This window comes from Protobothrops mucrosquamatus, unplaced genomic scaffold, assembly GCF_001527695.2.
Source record: "Protobothrops mucrosquamatus isolate PMUCROS unplaced genomic scaffold, P.Mucros_1.0 scaffold2041, whole genome shotgun sequence".
Classification (NCBI taxonomy): Eukaryota; Metazoa; Chordata; class Lepidosauria; order Squamata; family Viperidae; genus Protobothrops; species Protobothrops mucrosquamatus.
In genome coordinates this window covers 89,512-109,187 of record NW_015388148.1, presented here as the reverse complement: position 1 = coordinate 109,187, position 19,676 = coordinate 89,512, and the positions used below count along the sequence as shown (strand labels likewise).

The following is a 19,676-nucleotide window of genomic DNA, read 5'->3' as shown; positions in this document are numbered from 1 at the left end:
ATTGCATATTAAGGATTTAAAAACAATGCATTGTGTAACAAAATTAATTATGGAAACGTGGAAATGAACATCTAACATCACTCTTCCTAATTGGCTTACTACCTATTTTTTAACAACACTAGCAAATAAATACAACTTGTAGTCTTGTGATAGAGCATTCTTTGATATGTTTACTAAAGGCAAGTGTTGTTAATGTTTCATCTGTTTATATTTAGATAAATGTGGCTAGCTATCTCCAGGTTCTGTGTTTGGCCGAGAATTTAAGAACCAATATCAGAGACTTTGCTGCCTTGTTAACTGTGAATAACTGTGACATCAGGCAGAGTATTCTATACTTACAGTTTTGGGTCCAGAGTGGTGCTGGTTACTTGAAAGAAAAAGGTATGACAGTCTATCATAATTACAACTCACTTAAAACTGAATGAAACATAAACAAACCTTTTGCTTTGCCTGGGCCAGATTGAGTGAAGAATTGTCTTGGTCTGCATATGAAATATATACTATAGTTAATGTAAATAAATCATATAATAATGTTAAAAGTTTATGATCTTGTGGGACCACAAGACTAGCTGTCCAGGGCCGCATGCGGCTCTTAGGCCATGGGTTGGACGCTCCTGGTTTAGGCTTTTATGTTTAAATATGTTTATAGTATCAAATTCCAGTACAAAATGGAGTCATGGTGGTGCAGTCGGCAGAGTTAGCCTGCAATACTGCATTCTAATCACTGCGCCACCACGGCTCTATTCTGTTTCTATGCTGCAATAGAAATTTTAAATGAATTTAATGAATTACATATTTTAAAATGTGAATTTTAAGCTTACCGGGAAAAACTTGTTATATTAATGTGGGAAATACACAAAGAATTAATGACAACATTAAAAAGCTTTGATACTGTTATCAGTATCAAAAAGAATATCAGCGTTATTTGAAAAATCTGCTAAAAATCTTACTTTGCACGTACTTTAGATTCAGAAAGTCCTTGGCTTAGGATGGCAGTTGGGGTGAAATTGCCACTGTTGTATGACAAGTCATAAAGTATAACATCCTATGATCATGCCCCACAGTGACTGCAATTCTGGCAGTCACAGTTGCCACAGTTAAACTAGGATTGTGTGGGTCGTTAAAGGAGGACCTCGTGTGTCCTTGATTTCTGATTTTCTACCAGCTTCCCCATTGACTTTGCTTGTAGGAAACTGGCAGGTTGCAATCACGTCACCATAGGGACAGCTAGATTATAGGGTAAGCACCACTCGTTCAGCACCATCATAGTTTTGGCTGGTCACTGAACAAATGGACTGACCCAAAGACTATCTATAGTAGGGGTAGGCAACCTTGGCTCTTTTATGACTCGTGGACTTCAACTCCCAGAATTCCTGAGCCAGCCATGCTGAGGGAAAAGAGAGAGGTTTCCAAGCTGAGCCATGCTGGCTCAGGAATTCTGGGAGTTGAAATCCACGAGTCATAAAAGAGCCAAGGTTGCCTACCCCTGATCTATAGTTACATATCTTCAGGTACATCCGGATATCATGATTTAACACCCTTAAACTTTTAAAACTTTTTTGTACAGGGAACAGGACAGAGATCAGTGGCACACAGCAGAACATCAAAGGAACAACTAGCTCAAATTCAAAGAAACCTATTCTTGAGAATATTCCACAATGTAGTACTGGCTGCACTGAGAATCTGCTTGGACTTAAGAACATATTTTTGCCTTCCGAAGATTTGTTCTCGTTTCTTAAGGTACATCTACTAAAATGTTTAACAAGAAATGAATCTTCGACCAAATGTTGCAGCATGGAATGTTCCTGTCCAGGAATCTTGCTAGGCCATTTGCTCTTCCTTGTCTTTGGATTTGTTTTCCTTCAGCTGTACTACATGGTCAGTGAACAAGGGAGCCTCACTGGACTTTTTTTTTTTTTACCTACAAGTGCTATATATCCATCCAGGCTTTAGTACAAGTAGTTCTTGACTTAACGACCACAATTAGAACTGGAATTTCCATCACTAAGTGATACGGTCATTGAGTCACACTTGATTTTACAACTTTTTACTATAGTCATTAAGTGAATCACATAGATTTACCAAACAAATCTGGCTTCCTCCATTGACTTGTTAGTGGGAGCCCCCCAGGAAGGTCACAAATAGTAATCGCACGACTCTGGGATACTGCAGCCATCCTAAATATATGTCAGTGACCAAGTGCCCACATTTAGGTCATGTGACTGGGGATGCTGCAGCAGTCATAAATGAGAGGACTAGTTGTAAGTCATTTTTCAGCACTGTTGTAACTTCAAAAGGTGTTTAAATGAAGGGCTGTAAGTCGATGACTACCTGTATGAATAAAAAGGTAATTTTTAAAAGACAGAAATTATAAGAAACTTAATTCTACAGAGTTAAGCAACCACGTTTAGAAAATTACTTTTTCAAAACACAAATTGTCCTTTTCTGATAGATTTCAATGTATCTGATTTTATTAATTATTTCTGGTGTGATGAAAGACAGCGTTTAAAATCAAAATAGGCTCCAAATCTCTCTTTTCGTGAATGATAATGAACTAATGGTTTCTCTACAGCGTGAAATGAGAACAAAAGAAGATTGGAACAAACTCATACATCTGCTCACAGAATTCCAGATGAGGAATACAGATTTTATTTATAGCAACCTTGAAAACATCTCATCTTTGCCACTTAATATAATTCCAGAAGCAATTGAAATAGCCAGTCCGGCGTGTAGCTTTATTGCAGAAAAGGCTTCAAATCGTACATGCATTGATGTTGAGTACGTAGAGGAAGCCCCTCCTATGAAAAAGGCTAAACGATCAAAATGTCCGAAAAAAATGGCTGTATTGGACGATAGCGATTTATTTGAATGTGAATTAAATTACTCTGGGTTTGTAACACTATCACCCAACACAAGCACTTCATGCTTAGAAGAAGCAGGCCCAGTGGAACCTACGAATGTTGGCACAATGGCACTGAAGGATGGAACATCAGTCAATGCAAAAGATTCTGTATTTATATTCCAGTGTTTAAATTCCTTAACTGAATTCCTGGACAATATGTCTTTCTTGGACTGTTGTTTCACTGAGCCCACCCAGGCATCAAAGCAGGCTGGTAAATATGAAGATTTTATTTGGACTAAAGGAAAAATAAAAAATGGTCTCTCTGATGAATTTAGTGCGGACTATACTGACTGGTGGAGTTCTCAAAGCTCTGGCGAACTAAAAGCAACAATGGAGGCATTAAGTTTTAACAAATGCTCTAAGAGCATTTCAAAAATCATGAAAAATCAAAGTTGCTTGAACTGTAGTAAAACTCTCAGGAAGAATGAATTTGAAGAACTCACTCTCCATGTTTCAAAAGAACAAGCTGATTTATACTTTGGTCGGTCAGCAGCTAATTCCAGGTAAAGTCAAAACTTTTCTTAGGTTTTACAGAACGAAATGGCAAAAGGGTGTCCTTAATAGGTAAAGCAGAAGCCCTAAAGAGAACAAAGAGCTTATATTATTTTGATTAAGGCCTGGATATAAAATGCTCGTTAGGAGAAATTGAGTTTGAAACTGAAGACAGCGAAGGCAGAGACTCACATTGGTGTGTTAATTTCTAAGGTAGAGAGCAGTTTTATCAACAAAGTTGTTTTAGAAGTAAACTTGTTTAATACATGAGAAAAATTTTACACTTATCCAAGCTGCTGCTCTTTATACTGTGTCTCATCTAACTTAGATAAGGGCTTAGAAGTAGTAAAATGAGAATGGAAGATTTAGCATTGATTTGTATGTTTTTTACGTTTAATATCCAGTCTTAATCTCTGCTTATTACATGATTCCTGAGACCTTCATTTTTTAAAAAAGATATTCCAGCTTTCTTACAGAGCACAAGGAAAGGATCAGGAAACTTTAAGATATTAATTCAACAATCTGCTGTAGATACTCACTTCTAAAAATATAACTGTGATGGAAAATATATTATGTACTTCTCTTTTACAGTGTTCACTATAATGCACAGAAGAGGATAGAATTAATTAAAACTGTGTTTTCCAGTACACCTTTAAGTCTTAATAACAGACAAGCCAGTGTAATGGAATATCTGCCAATTCTTCGCAACATTTGTAAATCAGAGAAACAGAAAGAACAAGGGAAGACAAAAAGGAGGTAAGTATCTATAGTTGCTCAGTTCTGGACAGATTTCTATAGAAGTAAATCTGAGGGGTTTACTTTCTGGTGTGTTGGAATACAACGTGTGTATGTATCTTGAGTTTCAGACAAAAGACAAAATTATAAATGGTTAAAAATGATCAAAATGTTTTCATCTTGATACTTACATCTAAACTACTGCTATTTTTTCCCCCCCCCAAACAGGTTTCTTCATTACCTGGAAGGAATTCATCTTCCCAAAGAAATTTTGAACAGCCTGGCAACTGACTTTCCTTAAAACAGTGGCCAAGAATAACATTGTAAATAGAAATGTATATTCAAAAGACAATTATATTTTTAATCTTTATTTATGAAGGATGCAGGTGTACCAATTAATTACTTTCCACATTCCAGGTCAGCTTTTAATTTGAACAATAGATCAATTCAGATCAATTCTTTTTTTAAAAAAAAATAGCTTTAAGCTTATCACTACATCAACTGATTGACTTGAAAAAGATGTGGCTTTCTGATGTTAATAAACATTAGAAAGCCACATCATTTTCAAGTCAATCAGTTGATGCAGTGATAAGCTTTAAAAAAAGCATCTATTTGAATTGATCTATTGATCTAGCAATAGATCCAGATTAACCAAATGTTACCAGGGGACATTCAACAATTGCCCTGCTTTAGATTGACGTGGTTGATGTGTTGGATGCATCTGCAAATGTGCAGCCCTGAACATTTGTCTCTAGCAGGAAAAGGCTATGAAGGAAAACAGCAAATTTTGTAAATCCCTTTGTTACATTGACAGCTCTTTTCAGCTGTTTATTTCTGTAAATCTTTTTATACTATTTTATTGTTGTACCAACGCTTGATTTTTTTAAAGTTTCTATCCCCACAATAAAATAAAATATCTGGAAGGAAGGGCTTAACTTTTTATATGGTGATTTTGTGATGTAAAAATGCAAATTTTGGGCTCCACCGCTCATTTCTCTGACTTCTTTTTGTATGGAAAAGTAATCATTAAAACCATTCTTACGTTTTAAACAAACCTCTTGGTAAGATGTGGTTAAGCATTTAGCATCTTCTACCAAACATACAATATATGGCTTTGAAACATTAACAGGTTGCTTATTTGTTACTTGTCACCGATCCAAAACATGTTAATTATATATTTTTTTTCATTTTGAATGTGTTTAATTGTTATCTAAAGCTAGGGAGGGCAAGATAAGCTGAGAATAGAAAATAATTTTGACACTAACACCTCAAGATTACCTCAACTTTTGTAACATTACATCAAATGTCACAGATCTGCCGTACGATCCAGAAGTTGCACAATCATGAATTTATTTAATTCTTAAGACATTTCATAGGTGTCCAATACCAGAAGCTCATAAAATGCTATTGCCTGCAATAATGAATCACATAGTTCCTCCTCTCTTCTCCATGGATTACCCAACATTGCATGCATTTGCCTGGTAGCTATGTTGTTTGCAAAGCTCACGTGGGATGTTTCTTTAGCGGAGTCCAAGAGAAACTGTTTTACAAGGTCCACTCCACTAATTCGTGCCTCTCCCAACATCAGCCCAAAATATCTGCCTACAGCATTCCGGGCCATGCTCAGTACTTGGGGTTGTCCATCCTTTCCAAAACTTTTTTGCAATAATGCATAAAGTACAGCTTCCATTATACGAAGATGCAACGTTACTGGAAACAAGGCAGCATTTGTGGGAGGAAGTCCAACTTTTTCCAGAACGTAAAAGTCTGCTTCAGGAATCTTGGATATGATAGTAGATACCTGAAACAAACAAAGTATAAGTCAGATTTATCCAACCCGAATAACGCAGCACCACACATCCTAAAGCATGCATTGGTTACATTAATCGACGAGAAACGTATGTATATGTTCCCCAAATAACTTTCGGAAAGTAATGACCTTCGTAAAAATATTCTACAATGAAATTATTTTGAACTGTACTTTAAAAGCAGTTTTGAATGAGTAAATATACAAACTCGTGATTTAACTTGGTATAGAATGAATTGGGTCCATCAAAAACTGCCTCTAGATGGGAATATTTATATGTTACTTATATTTAAGGGTGTAGGTCTATACGTATGTTGTATATAGTATGTTTTAAATGTGTGTTACGTATGTGTACGCTTTGAGAGGAAGCAACTAAATTTCATTTTTAATGTGTGCCATTGTGCCCAAAGGAAAAAATGACAATAAAGGTTTATCTATCTATCTAATATTCTTCTCAAAAGTGGGCTAGAGATCTGGCAGATTTTTGCTAGCTAAACATGCTATTTTGTGCATGTCGCTGCAAAAAGGTAAGGTACACTCTAGAACAGGGGTTCCCAACCCTTGGGCTGCAGCCAGGCCCATTGGGAACCGGGCCGCACAAGGGCTTAACAAAAGTTCTTCACACACATGATATTATCTATTGGATGCCAATTCTATAAAATTGGGTGGCTGTGACAAAACTAAAATCATGAGTTCACGTGTGACATACAGACCTCCCGGTTGCTGTAAAACACTTCAAGAATGAAAAAGGGGACCCCCACCAAGACAACATAAGATGGCTTACTGTATCAAGGTAGGTTGCTGGTGTGAATGTTTCTTCCTTATTTCTGTAGTTTTCCAAATGCCAGTTCTGCACAACCAAATCTCTGTTAACATGAGCCCATGAAATTTTTTGCACACCAAAAACAATAGATACAATACTCTTGGCAGTCTGAAAGGGAAAATGAAAAAGAGGTATCGGCATTTAAATATTCATTTACAGCCACAGGTTTTCTGGTGTAAGTAAAGATGCAAGTAGTCCTCACAACCACAACTGAGCCCACAATTTCTACTGCTAAGCAAGACAGTTGTTAAGCGAGATTTGTCCCGTTTTACAACCTATCTTGCCACAGTTAAATGAATCACTGCAGTTGTTAAGTTAGTAATATGGCTGTAAAGAGATTCTGGCTTTCCCATTGACTTGGCTTGTCAGAAGGTCACAAACGGTGATCACGTGACCCTGGGACACTGCAACTGTCATAAATACATGCCAGTTGCCAAGCATCCAAATTTTGATCACCATGACTGGGGATGTTGCAACAGTCATAAGTGTGAAAAAGTCGTCATTTTTTTCCGTTGCCGATGTAACCTCAAACAGTCATTAAAGGAAAGGTTGTAAGTCAAGAACTACCTGCTTTTCCTTTCCTTCACTTACTAGAGAACATGGAATTGCTCCTGAACATAGCTATAAAATTTATTTACATTTATTCGGATTTTTAATACAAAGCAAAGACAGGATGGTTATTAATCCTAAAGGCATGTTAATCCTAAAGATGGTCATCAATCATAAACTCAAATGGTTGAGAACTTCCACGCATAAAAATCAAATGTATTTATTTAGCCATCGGCACACCACTTTTGATGTAGCACTCCCTAAACCTGTACACTCCAGAACTGCGAGTACCACTCCTAAAATTCCCAACCCGAAAGACCAGTTGTGAATCAGGACACATTTGAGGAACTTTTCCTTATGCTTCTAATTGCTGGCCTGTATCGAATAAGCTATTTCTGGAACTGAAATTTAAATATTCGTTTGTGTTAGAGCAGAAGGATCTACTGAAAACGCCTAAAAACCCCAGGCATATTTTTGTAAATCACCCAGAGTCATTGAGAGTGAGTGGGCAGCCATAAAAATTCTCTAAATAAATGAATAAATAATTTTACTAAAGTAGTCTCAATTCTTCTAGAATGACTCTTTATGTTCCTATCATTTCATATAATTTTGCCAATCTAAGATGCAAAAAAGTCATGTTCAGATAAGGAAGGCAGACAAACTTCCAGGTTTTTTCTTAAGCCTCATACTTTTAATTGAAGAATACTGTAAATCTGGTATGCAGCCTGGTGTTTACTGACTTACAATCTTAGGTATTTAGCAGTGTTGGGAGTTATTTTATAAGCAGGCAAGGGAAACTGGAAGTGTTAAGCAAAACGTACTAAAGAGAACTCAGAATCCTGCTTGAAAAAGAATTGCTTTTGGTTTTCGGCCTCTGCCAAGGAATTTAAAGCTTTCTTAACAACCACTTCTACCCTGGCATCATTTTTTAATGTATTTATTTGTTATTTAAGGCTGCCTACTCACCATTGATTTTGAGTGAATTACAGAGCTTTTCTTATCTTGCCCAACCTCTTCTCAGTTACCAACATACCTCAAAATGCGAAGTAATTCACAAGTGATTTTTCTCACAATCAAATCTATTTGAGTCTTGGAAATAAGTCACACTATATAATAATATTCTATTATTAAACTTTGGAAAGGCAGCTATGTTGAAAGAGCAACTCTCAATTACAACAAAGATGAACTCTACACTAGGATGTAGGGGAAATATTGATTCCTGCTGACAATCGTACCTTCAGCCTGCTTTTTTTAATTGCAGGACTGATGCATTTCCTTGCAGACATCGGAGTGCATGTTTTTTTCTCTTCTTTTTCTAGAGGGTTGAGAATAAAGCTGCATACTTTAACGGCTGTTTTATACTGAAAAGAAGGCACTTGCAGTAAACTCTGTAATTCCTGAAATGGCCCGTGCTTGTTTCTATACTCTATTACATTAAGAGACTTTTTCCCTTGCAATAGTTTAACAGTAGAAAGTTCTTCTTCGGAGGCTGAATTGAGAAACCGCAAAATAACAGATTGCTGTTCAGAAGAAAACAAGGCGTCTATTCCATCTTTTGCTTCAGTTCCTGACGGAGAGATCTGTTTTGTGGCACAGGTAGATTTCTTATGGTACCAAAGACCTTGAGACGAAGGAAGCAGAACCTGAAGGAAGCATCTCCTTCCTGAAAATAAAGGGAGATTTCAGTCATTCCACTAGCATCAGTAACAAAATTAGTTCAAGCATTTACTGATGAAGTCAGATTCCTAGTTATTCTACTAGAAATGCTAAGGCACTTTTCTCAGTTCTTATGTGAATTTTTCAAAGTATTACCCATCCTAAACCAGGGGTCTTCAAACTTGGTCCTTTTATGACTTGTGGACTTCAACTCTCAGAATTCCTCAGCCAGCATATCTAGCTGAGGAATTCTGGGAGTTGAAGTCCACGTCATAAAAGGGATAGGTTTGAAAGCCCGTCCTAAACATTCTACCAAAAGCTGAACCATTTTATCCCATTTCTGTGTTCAAATTTTGTTCATTTATGAGAACAGATTCCCCCCCCCCCAGAACTATTGTATTTAGACCTCTTCTGTCCTTACTCATCCTCTCTTTTACTACAATAGCCCCAAATGTTATGTTGTTTTCTTGGGGGCATGGGGGATGGAAAAGTGACAGCTTTCCACATTCAGGAAAGCCTTTACACACTACCATTGAAGCTGATCTACTGTAGACATAGTTTATTAATAACCCACAATTGTCTGGATTCATATAAAATACTAAATGATAAAGAGAATTCAGAAATTGATTTCCTATTAGTAAAAAGCCTAGAGTTTTGCCTAAAGATTAGCTTCTAGTCTTCAATTGGAGCAAATAAGCCATTTTCAAATCCTACCGAAATCAATTGGATTTGGATTACTGATAGCAAATTTTGGGTTTTAATCATTTAATTGTTGTTAATGCTTTAAAGTTTTTATACTCGTGCTTTTATGTCACTATAAGCCGCCCAGATTTATTCTATGAGATGTTAATTTAATAAACAAATACATTTTCTTAAAATTATTACTTTGATTTTTAATTATTTATTTGAAGGGATCATCTGTAAAACAGAAGTTAAAATTATCAGCAAGAGGGAGTTTAAGATTTGGAAATCTTTAAAATTAAAATTCCCTTTTTAAATAGGCTAAAATATTAACCTACCTGTTGTGTGAATCCACCTGTTATTTTGTTTATTTAGGCTGCACAGGTAGTACTCAACTTATGACTACAAATTGAGCCCAAAATTTCTGTTGTTAAGTGAGACATTTGTTAAGTGAGTTTTGCCCCATTTTACGACCTTTCTTGCCTCAGTTGTTAAGTGCATCACTGCAGTTGATAAGTTAGTATCCCAGTTGCTAAGTGAATTTGGCTTCCTCACTGACTTTGCTTGTCAGAAGGTCGCAAAAAGTGATTACATGAACTTGGGACATGGCAATGGTCATAAGTATGAACCAGTTGCCAAACCTCTGAATTTTAATCATAGGATCATGGGGATGCTGTAACAGTTGTAACTGTGAAAAACAGTCATAAGTCACTTTTTTGGGTGCCGTTGTAACTTCAAACAGTGACTAAACAAACTGTTGGAAGTCAAGGACTACCTGTATATGTCTGATGTGCAAAGCTAAAAACTCAATGTTATATGCCTCATTTTTTAACTCACAATACTGTGTGAACCTGAAAGAGGCCTTATTTAAGATTTCTAGTTACTCAATTTTGGTTGCAAACCTCAGTTGCTGAATCATTTTGCAATCAGGGAACTCCATGAAACTACAAAGTGCAAGCACAAATATATTTACTATACTTTTTAGCTGAGCATATCCTGCAAACACAGCCAACAGTAATTTGTTGAACAAACTATAGTTAAGCAAACCACTTAATGTAAAATGTGTGGCTACTAGATACTGTCTCTCCCCTCCGATATTTGATAAATGCTACTAGGTCAAGTGACAATAGCTACTCATTTGTTCAATTTTAGTTTGTTCAAATGGTAAAGCTATGATAATAAAAAGCAATTTAATCTGTTCAACTAAATCTCAAAAGGTGCCAGTTAAAAAAGAAAAGAAAAGAGGGGTAAGTATTTTCCAAAATAAGTCATGGTATGTCCCATCTCTGTTTATACTGAGCATTGCCCAAACCCAAGTAAACCTCAACACAATGTGAAAATTTCTGGATTGAAAATGCAAAATGTGATTCAAAGCATTAATGGAACAGCACATAGCACTTTTCAAGAAACAACTTAAAATAGGTGCATCTTTTCCTGGGCTCCTATAAGTGCCCTTTGCAGCTGATATACGATCACACGCAAGGACCTGTTTCGTTTAAGTAGTTCCCAAATATTCTATATGTACATGTGCTCCAAATTACATTTTGCCCTTCGATTTTATCTCTGCCCAGCTCTATTCTCAAATACACTCCAAAATGCATTCAATAGTAAAAATGAACAGTTCTCTATGATTTTGGGGAAAGTTTATCCATCATTACTGATCCTACCAAGGAACAAGATTTTACAGGCTTTTTCACAGCAAAGTGAACCTACCAGAGAAAACTGTATCCAAGCAATTTGCTCCATTCTAATTGTTAAATTAAAAAATTTAGACCTATTGCCTAACATCCATTTTCGGATAATCCATAAAAGACATTCTGCCAATATGTGCAGGCCCCAGAAGCACATGCACAGAATGCATTTCTTGTCTCCTATTAAAACCACATTTATTTTTATCCCACCTTTATTCTTTTTAGAAATACAGTAACTCAAGGCAGCAAACGTACCTAATACAGGTAGTCCTCAACTTACAACAGTTGATTTAGTGTCCATTCAAAGTTACAATGCCACTGAAAAAAATGATTCATGACCGTTTTTCACACTTACAACCAATGCAGCATTCCCTGTGGTCACGTGGTCAAAATTCAGATACTTGGCAATTGACTCGTGTTTATGATGGTTTCAGTGTCCCAGGATCATGTGATCTCCCTTTAGTCACTTCTGACAAGCAAAGTCAATGGGGAAACCAGAGTCACTTAACAATGTTATCAACTTAACTGTCTCACTTAGCAACAGAAATGTTGGGCTCAATTATTGTCGTAAATTGAGGACTACCTGTACTCCTTCCTCCTCCTATTTTCCCCACAACCACAACCTTGTGAGATGGGTACGGTTGAGAGATAAAACTGGCCCAAGGTCATAAGCAAGCTTTCATGCCTAAGGAGACTAGAACTCCCGTCTCCCACTCTTTCCTGATGCCTTAACCACTAGACCAGGGGTAGGCAACTTTGGCTCTTTTATGACTCGTGGACTTCAACTCCCAGAATTCCTGAGCCAGCCATGCTGAGGGGAAAGGGAGAGGTTTCCAAGCTGAGCCATGCTGGCTCAGGAATTCTGGGAGTTGAAGTCCACAAGTCATAAAAGAGCCAAGGTTGCCTACCCCTGCACTAGACCAAATATATTGAGGGAGCTTTCTCCAAAGGCGTCCTCCAGTTGTGATGGATTACAAATTCCCCACACAACTGGAGGGCACCAAGTTGAAAAAAAAACTGGCATATCTTCATTTATTTCCTGGGATCGCTATATATCTTACAAGCATGCAATTAACAGGGCAGACACTACGGTAATTCCATTTCCTGCATGCAAATGCATTACCAGTGTCACCACCACTCTTGCCCATCTAAGTGGGTTTTGTCCCATTTTACGACTTTTCTTGCTACAGCTGTTAAGTGAGTCATTGCAGTTGTTAAGTTAGTAACCTAGTTGTTGAGCGAATCTGGCTTCCCATTGACTTTGCTTGTCAGAAGGACGCAAAAGGGGGTCAAATGAACCTGGGACACAGCAACCGTCATAAGCATGAGCCAGTGGTCAAGCATCTTAATTTTGATCACGTGACCATGGGGAATGCTACAATGGTCATAAGTGTGAAAAACGGTCATAAGTCACTTTTTTCCAGTGGCCTTGTAACTCTGGTCATTAAACGAACTGTTGTAAATCGAGGATTACCTGTACTTAGATTACCCGGGCGGCAGCAACGGCCAAAACATTATTTTCTGATCGCTCAAGCTTGGCAACATTCGCTTTCCCACTTTATAAGACGAGACCCTCTGCAAACTCCGTGGTCCCTCCGCGAGGAATGCCTGCACGAGCGGCCGCTTGAAGGGCAGCGCTTCCCCACGCCGCCTCCTTACCGCCCCAGAAGAGCTCGGGAAGGCGCTTCAAGCTCATCCTCGCCTTCTTCTAACCGGCGCCACGCGCTTTTTACTCCTCTCCCCGTTTCCTGTTTGCCCGGTCCCCGAAAGCAAAGTACCGGCTGCATTGAAAGTTAAGGCGGATAGTTCCGGCCCAGCGGAAAAAGGCTCCTGCGTGCGGGGAGGTTTCGCAATCGCTCTCTGCCAGATTGACATTCGGAAGGGGCTAATCAAACCCCTCGAAAGAGAGGGGCTTCGGAGAGAGTCCTTTGCGGAAAGCAACTCTCCTTTTCCCCAGTCGTTAAATCGCTGGGAAACAAGGAGGCGAGATGGCCGTGCGTGTGTGTGTGCCCGGAGCAACCTAAGAAGCGACTGTGAGCCTGGCTAAAGACACGGTTCCTTGCACGATTTAAACAAGAGGACGTGTTGTTTTTGTGTCCTTCAACACCTGTGTCTGCCAAGTTCTGTAACCCTTTTTGCTGAAAAGGGAAATTGTAACGTTTGTGATTGACTCCCTTTAGCTCTGCAAGCAACAGTAAAGGCTGCAAAGATGGTTTTGCCCGTTGTCAGCAGGAGCTCCAAAATATATTAAAATACAATCTAAAGGGGGGAAAGGGAAAGGGACTATAAGGATGAAGTTAAAAAGTACATAATACATAAAACAAGTATATAATAAAGATGACCTTCAACTGTTTCTAGTACAGAGACAATTTTGTTTGTTTGATATCCCACCTTTATTATTTTAAAATAAGGTGGTGAATCTATTCAACACACCTTCTTCTTTCTATTTTCCCAACAACAATCCTGTGAGGTGGGTTGGGCTGAGAGACGGGCTCAAAGTCACCCAGCTGCCTTGCATGGCTAAGACAGGACTTGAACTCTGGGTCTCCCACTTTCTAGCCTGGTGTCTTCACCCCTAGACCAAACTGAATATTGTTTTTATTTATTGTGTGCTATCAAGTCATTTTTCAACTCCCAACAACCACATAGATTTTTTTTTCATGACAAAAATGTCCCTAACCTGGTCCTTCAACTCTTTCAATAGCATTCATATAGTCACTGTAACTGAGTCCATCCACCTTGTTACTGGCCATCCTCTTTTCTTTCCTTCCACTTTTCCAAAATTAGAGCCTTCTTTGCATAATGTATCTGAAGTAGGATAAATATGAGCCAGCAGTGTGCTGCAGCTGCCAAAAAAACCAACACAGTGCTAGGCTGCATTAACAGAGGGATAGAATCAAGATCACGTGAAGTGTTAATACCACTTTACAATGCCTTGCTAAGGCCACAGTTGGAATACTGCATCCAGTTTTGGTCACCACGATGTAAAAAAGACTCTAGAGAGAGTGCAGAGACTCTAGAAGAGAGTGTTGAGACTCTAGAAAGAGTGCAGAGAAGAGCAACAAAGATGATCAGGGGACTGGAGGCTAAAACATATAAGGAATGGTTGCTGGAATTGGGTATGTCTAGTTTAATGAAGAGAAGGACGAGGGGAGACATGATAGCAGTGTTCCAATAGCTCAGGGGTTGCCACAAGGAAGAGGGAGTCAAGCTATTCTCCAAAGTGCCTGAAGGCAGGACAAGAAGCAACGGATGGAAACTGACCAAAGAGAGAAGCAACCTAGAACTAAGGAGAAATTTCCTGACAGTTAGAACAATTAATCAGTGGAGGAACCTGCCTCCAGAAGCTCTGAATGCTCCAACACTGGAAGATTTTAAGAAGAAACTGGACAGCCATTTGTCTGAAATTGTATAGGGTTTCCTGCCTGAGCAGGGGGCTGGACTATATGACCTCCAAGGTCCCTTTCATCATCATCATTTTTATTATTATTAACAACAACAACAACAACAACAACCAGGAAGAGAAGAAGTGCTCAAGACTATGAGATAGACTGGGGAAAAAAAGATTCCATCGGTTGATCCAGCATTGACAACTTCTAGCCATCAACAGTGTGTAAGGGTATTCCTGTGTTAGTTGCAATGTTAGTCCTCAAAGAGAAATTAAAATGAGCTGGTTTGTGGGGACTCTGTACTGTATAGTCCTGACTTTTCATGCCTACCCTGAGTTGATATAGTATCCAATTTTGTAATAAATTGCTGTTACAATTACTGGATGATTTATAATGGCTAATGTAGAAATGCAGTTAGCTGCCTTCCCATGTTGAATTATGCTAATATTTTTCATTAATTTGGTTGCCCTGAAATGTCTGTTAGAAACAGAATCGGCACACTTGACAAATGCATTTCTTACTGTAAAGTTTCAAGTCTGAGCTACAAATAACCTCTTCTATGAATATTTATTGTACTAAAGAAAAGAGTTCTAATTCTGCCTTAGGCACAAAGCCAGCTAGGTTAGGGTTTCTCTCGGTTTCTGATCACTTCCAAAAAAACCTTGCCAGGAAAACTGCAGGGATCAGACCAGGTATGTAGTAGTCAGGAGTCAAAAACTGACCAGGAAGTCCTTTTTTTAAAATCTCTGCGATAACAATACAGGTAGTCCTCAACCTATGACCACAACTGAGCCCAAAATTTATGTTGCTCAGTGAGAAATGTATTGAGTCTTGCCCCATTTTACGTTTCTTGCCACATTTGTTAAGTGAATCACTGCAGTGGTTCAATTAGTAAAATGGTTGTTAAGTGAATCTGGTTTCCCCATTGACACTGCTTGTCAGAAGATCGCAAAAGGGGATCCCCGGGAGATTGCAACTGTCATAAATGTGAGTCAGTTGCCAAGCATGTCAACATAAATCACGTGACCATGGGGATCCCTAACCCTAACAGTCACTAAGCAAAGTGTTGTAAGTCGAGGACTACCCGTAGTTTTAAGCAGTATGACATGAACACGAGAACCAGCATAGCAGGAGGGAGAAGAAGAACGTCATCCATGTCATTTCTGCTCTGTTTTGCAGCCCGCCACAGCGATTTCTGCCCAAGCCGCCGGTTTTTGTTTTGTTTCTCGCATCGCTCTGCCCGCCGGGAAAAGCGGCCCAGCGGGCGTGGCCAGCGCGGGGTGAATAAACTGCGTGGCCCCGGGCGCCTTCGGGGGATGATAGCCATGGCTTCTGCTGTAGAGGAGCCGCAGCCCGTGTGGCTGACGGCGAAGGACCTGGAGTGCTCCATCTGCCTGAGTCTGCTCAGCAACCCGGCCACGGTGCAATGCGGCCACAGCTTCTGCCTGAGCTGCATCCAGGAGTGGCTGACCGGCAAGCACGGAAACTGCCAATGTCCCATGTGCAAGTGCCGTCTGAGCGACAAGTTGCCCGAACGCACCGTCTTGCTGAACTTGGTCCTGGAAAAATATAACTGCCTAGCCTCCAGCGACCCCCTTCCCACGCGCCTGGCGGCGGAGCCGGCCTTCCCAGACGGGCCGAGATGCAAGCGGGACTTCTCCTCTGCCAGGCGCGCTTTTCAGGTGAGAAGGAATGGTCTCCGGCGGCTCTAATATTGGGGTCTAGCCGTGATTCTTTGGGGGGTTGACCAGCTGGGTGGCTTTCGGTCCTGTCATTGTTATTCTGAGCTTCTAGACAAGCCGATCTCTCCCTTCTATCTGTAGTATGAAATGCAGATTTAGATTGGTTAAGAAAGGGTTATTATATATTATATCCATGACACATTTTAAATCTCTGTGTATGTAGTGTGTGTGTGTGTGAGTACACACACACATGCACTCTAAAGAAAGAGCTTGCTGTTGACAGGATGGGCATTTTTGGAGAAAAGGTTACTACTCCCAGACTGTAATAGGTTTTGTTGCATTAACCAGTGTGAGCAGGGTTTAAATTTGAACCTGGGATCTTCTGCATTGATGACCCCTGAGGTGTACTTGAAAGGCTTCATTCTTGGTAAACGAATAATCAAAAAGGAAATGATTGGTTATTCCCATCTGTCTTCTGTTCACCAGTCAGGCTATTTGTTTCCAGCTTTTTTTAATTGTTTATGTCTTTTTTTCATGGGTCTAAAGGAGGGGTCCTCAACCTTGGCAAGTTTAAGACTTGTGGACTTCAATTCCCAGAATTCCTGGCTGAGGAATTCTGGGAATTGAAGTCCACAAGTCTTAAAGTTGCCAAGGTTGGAGACCCCTGCTCTAAAGTATCAACTGTCAAAACTGTTATTCGATTCAGGCCCTTATAAAGAGGCTTATTTATGATGCAAAAAGTTTTTAGCTTTGAGGGATTCAAATACTTTAGCTGGATATATGCGTGGTACTGAGCCATTATGCAGTTTTAGCTTGGCTAACTGTAATCTACAAGCCATGATTTATAATCACTGTGTGTGAACATTTGTCAATTTTTGCTTAATTTAATATTCTGTGTGAATCTACAGCTGTTATGTATCAGTGATAATTTTTTTAAAAAGTCAATTTTTTGCTTTTTCCCAAGTAGAATCCTAAAATGTGTGTGGGGGGGTTGCATGTAAGTTGCATTTTTCTTGTTAACATTCATCAGAAAACAATGTGATCAAGAAATGTGAGACTTTTACTGTTGCTGACACAAAAACTTTTGATAAGGAACTGAAGGAACTGGAAAGATAATGCACAGATCCCTAAAATATTTATTTATTTATTTATTTGTTTATTTAATATATTTTATTGCTAAAGGAAACAATAGTTTGCGATATGCTGATATGAATCTAATTTAAATAGCTAAGGTTAGACTTGACCAGCTAATGACATAAAGGGAAAAAAATGAACAGTCTAGATCTCGAGGTGCTTGGTGAAAAATTGTGCAGTGTGCCTTGTTTTCTTAAAAGTTATATTTAAGAATCTAGAATCAGTAAAACATTTTCTCTTGTGGGAGTGGAGTGAGTCCAAACTGATCATGTTTTTAATTACGCCCTGGGGATTCTGGACCACTTCCTCTTGTGCCACTTCACAGCCTGGCAGTTTACTAGATAGGACCTGCCCACCCACAGGTTGATCCCCAGCCCCAACCTGCGGCATTGAACAAAAATCCTCTCACACTGAACTAATCCTGTCACACTCAGAGAAATTTGTCACAGTGAGAGTGTCAGCACGCTGATGCAACCACACCAGGAAATTCTGTGGTCCCTGCTATTGGCAATTGCGAATGCAGTCGGCATGACAAGCAACAGTGGGATACATGAACAGGAAATACAAGGCTGGGCTTGTGCAAAGAACCCAAGCAGCAGCAATTTCATTAACATTTAGACATACCCAAATCAAAGAATATACTGTACTATATATATATATAGATACAATGAAGGGTAAACAAACATATCAGAGGTTTACATTGAGCTCTATGGAGCTCTGTGGTTGAAGTTGTCTGGGAGAGTATTGTAAACTACACCTTTCTCAGCTCCGGAGGGATGGTGGCACAAAGCCCTGCATTAGGTATGGAGTAGGTGTGATAAACTGTTTCTAACTGAGTCAGGGCTATAGGTATGTAAATGAGATGGTTGAGGCCTGGCAGAAAAAGCAAGGCTGAGTTCCGCAGTCTGGTTGCAACTGATCTACTCTGAACTCTCCAATTAGAGACACTTTAGTATTATGTATATCTGCAACATGTTGAATACAGATGACTACATCAGTCAGCTATTGGCTGAAATGCAAACACCAGGGCCACTCCAGAGTGTTGAGTGTTGTTCACAACATCTTGGATGAGCTCCCGTTATGGGAGCAGTGAAGCAGCACCTGCTTAAGCCATTGCTTCCGAGGAAATATTGGCCTTCTGCTCCCCCACATATAAAGGAGAGAAGGAAGGCCATTCAGGAGGTGTTTGACCCACATCCCCATCTCCAAAATGTTGAACTACCCAGGACTATCAGAAGGAGATCCTGGATCTGTTTGATCCGGAAGAAAAACAAAAAGCTTGTCTTCAGGCAGATGCCGTGGGTAATAGGGAACTAACTGCAGGGTTGACAGATGGACGTGTATCAAGGCCACCCCCTCAATGTAGACACAAGAGAAGTTTTCTTGGAAAGGTGTGCATCCCGCAGATCTTCTAGAAATTCACAGAAGAAATTCAGGCTCTCAGAGGAGTCAGGTTCCAGCTGACACTAAAGGTTGCTCTCCAGAAAGACAGCCCTGATGGCACTGAGGAGTACCCAGATTCTGTGCTTCATTACAAGTGGGAGTCTGTCCTGCAGACCAGTTAGAGCAACATGGCACTAGACAAGGCATTTAACCCCCCTCCCCCATTCAGGAGATGCTCGAAAAATGGACCAAGAGAAGCTCCGGCTTCTGGGTAGAACCCCCTCATTTCAACCCTGAGCTACAAATATTCTCCTTTATTAGAGTGCAGACACTCTGGCTGGACATTGCCCAGTATTTATTTCCGTTTCTCTTTCGGTTACTAAATTGTTCCCTTTGGCATTTCCTGCTTTTCTGCATTTTCTGGAAGAGCAGTCATTAAAGGAAAAGGAGACCGTTGTGAGCAACATACAAAGAGAGAGGATTGCCAGCTGAAGCCACCTACCGGTACTTTTTTTTTTTTTTTTACTTTAATTTATACCCCGCCCTTCTCCCAAGGGACTCAGGGCGGCTTACAGGTAAATAAAAACAGAGCTATACAATAAATATCTAAAAGCCAAATTAAAATATATATTAATTAACCTGTATTAGAAAAATTATAAAATCCCTTTAAAATCCCTATAAAATCCCCCCCTAGGCCAATCCCGCTTGATGGAAAAGCCATGTCTTGAGGGCACGGCGGAAGGAGGGGAGAT

General features: G+C 39.5%; 3 protein-coding genes across 3 annotated transcripts in view; 2 read left to right on the top strand and 1 right to left on the bottom strand.

The window, feature by feature from the left end:
* Positions 1-215: 215 nt before the first annotated feature.
* On the top strand, positions 216-4,489 carry ATAD5 (ATPase family AAA domain containing 5; the record flags this gene model as incomplete). Its single annotated transcript, XM_015823902.1, has 5 exons — positions 216-381; positions 1,568-1,740; positions 2,573-3,405; positions 3,986-4,150; positions 4,358-4,489. Coding segments are annotated over 5 exons (1,410 nt in total), but the record flags the coding sequence as incomplete, so codon positions are not given.
* An 851-nt stretch (positions 4,490-5,340) lies between these two features.
* Positions 5,341-13,034, bottom strand: TEFM (transcription elongation factor, mitochondrial). The gene is made up of 4 exons (XM_015823904.2): positions 12,996-13,034; positions 8,544-8,971; positions 6,721-6,867; positions 5,341-5,930 (listed from the first exon to the last, which is right to left on the bottom strand). Exons 1-4 carry the CDS (start codon positions 13,030-13,032, stop codon positions 5,490-5,492), a joined length of 1,053 nt encoding a protein of 350 aa, XP_015679390.1. The 5' UTR covers positions 13,033-13,034; the 3' UTR covers positions 5,341-5,489.
* A 3,016-nt stretch (positions 13,035-16,050) lies between these two features.
* The window catches only part of LOC107294650 (E3 ubiquitin-protein ligase RNF135-like), an 11,804-nt gene continuing 8,178 nt past the window's right edge, over positions 16,051-19,676 (top strand). The window contains exons 1-2 of the mRNA XM_015823901.2: positions 16,051-16,407; positions 18,768-18,932. Of these exons, the coding sequence (XP_015679387.1) occupies positions 16,051-16,407; positions 18,768-18,932 (522 nt within the window). The remainder of the gene's footprint in view (positions 16,408-18,767; positions 18,933-19,676) is intronic.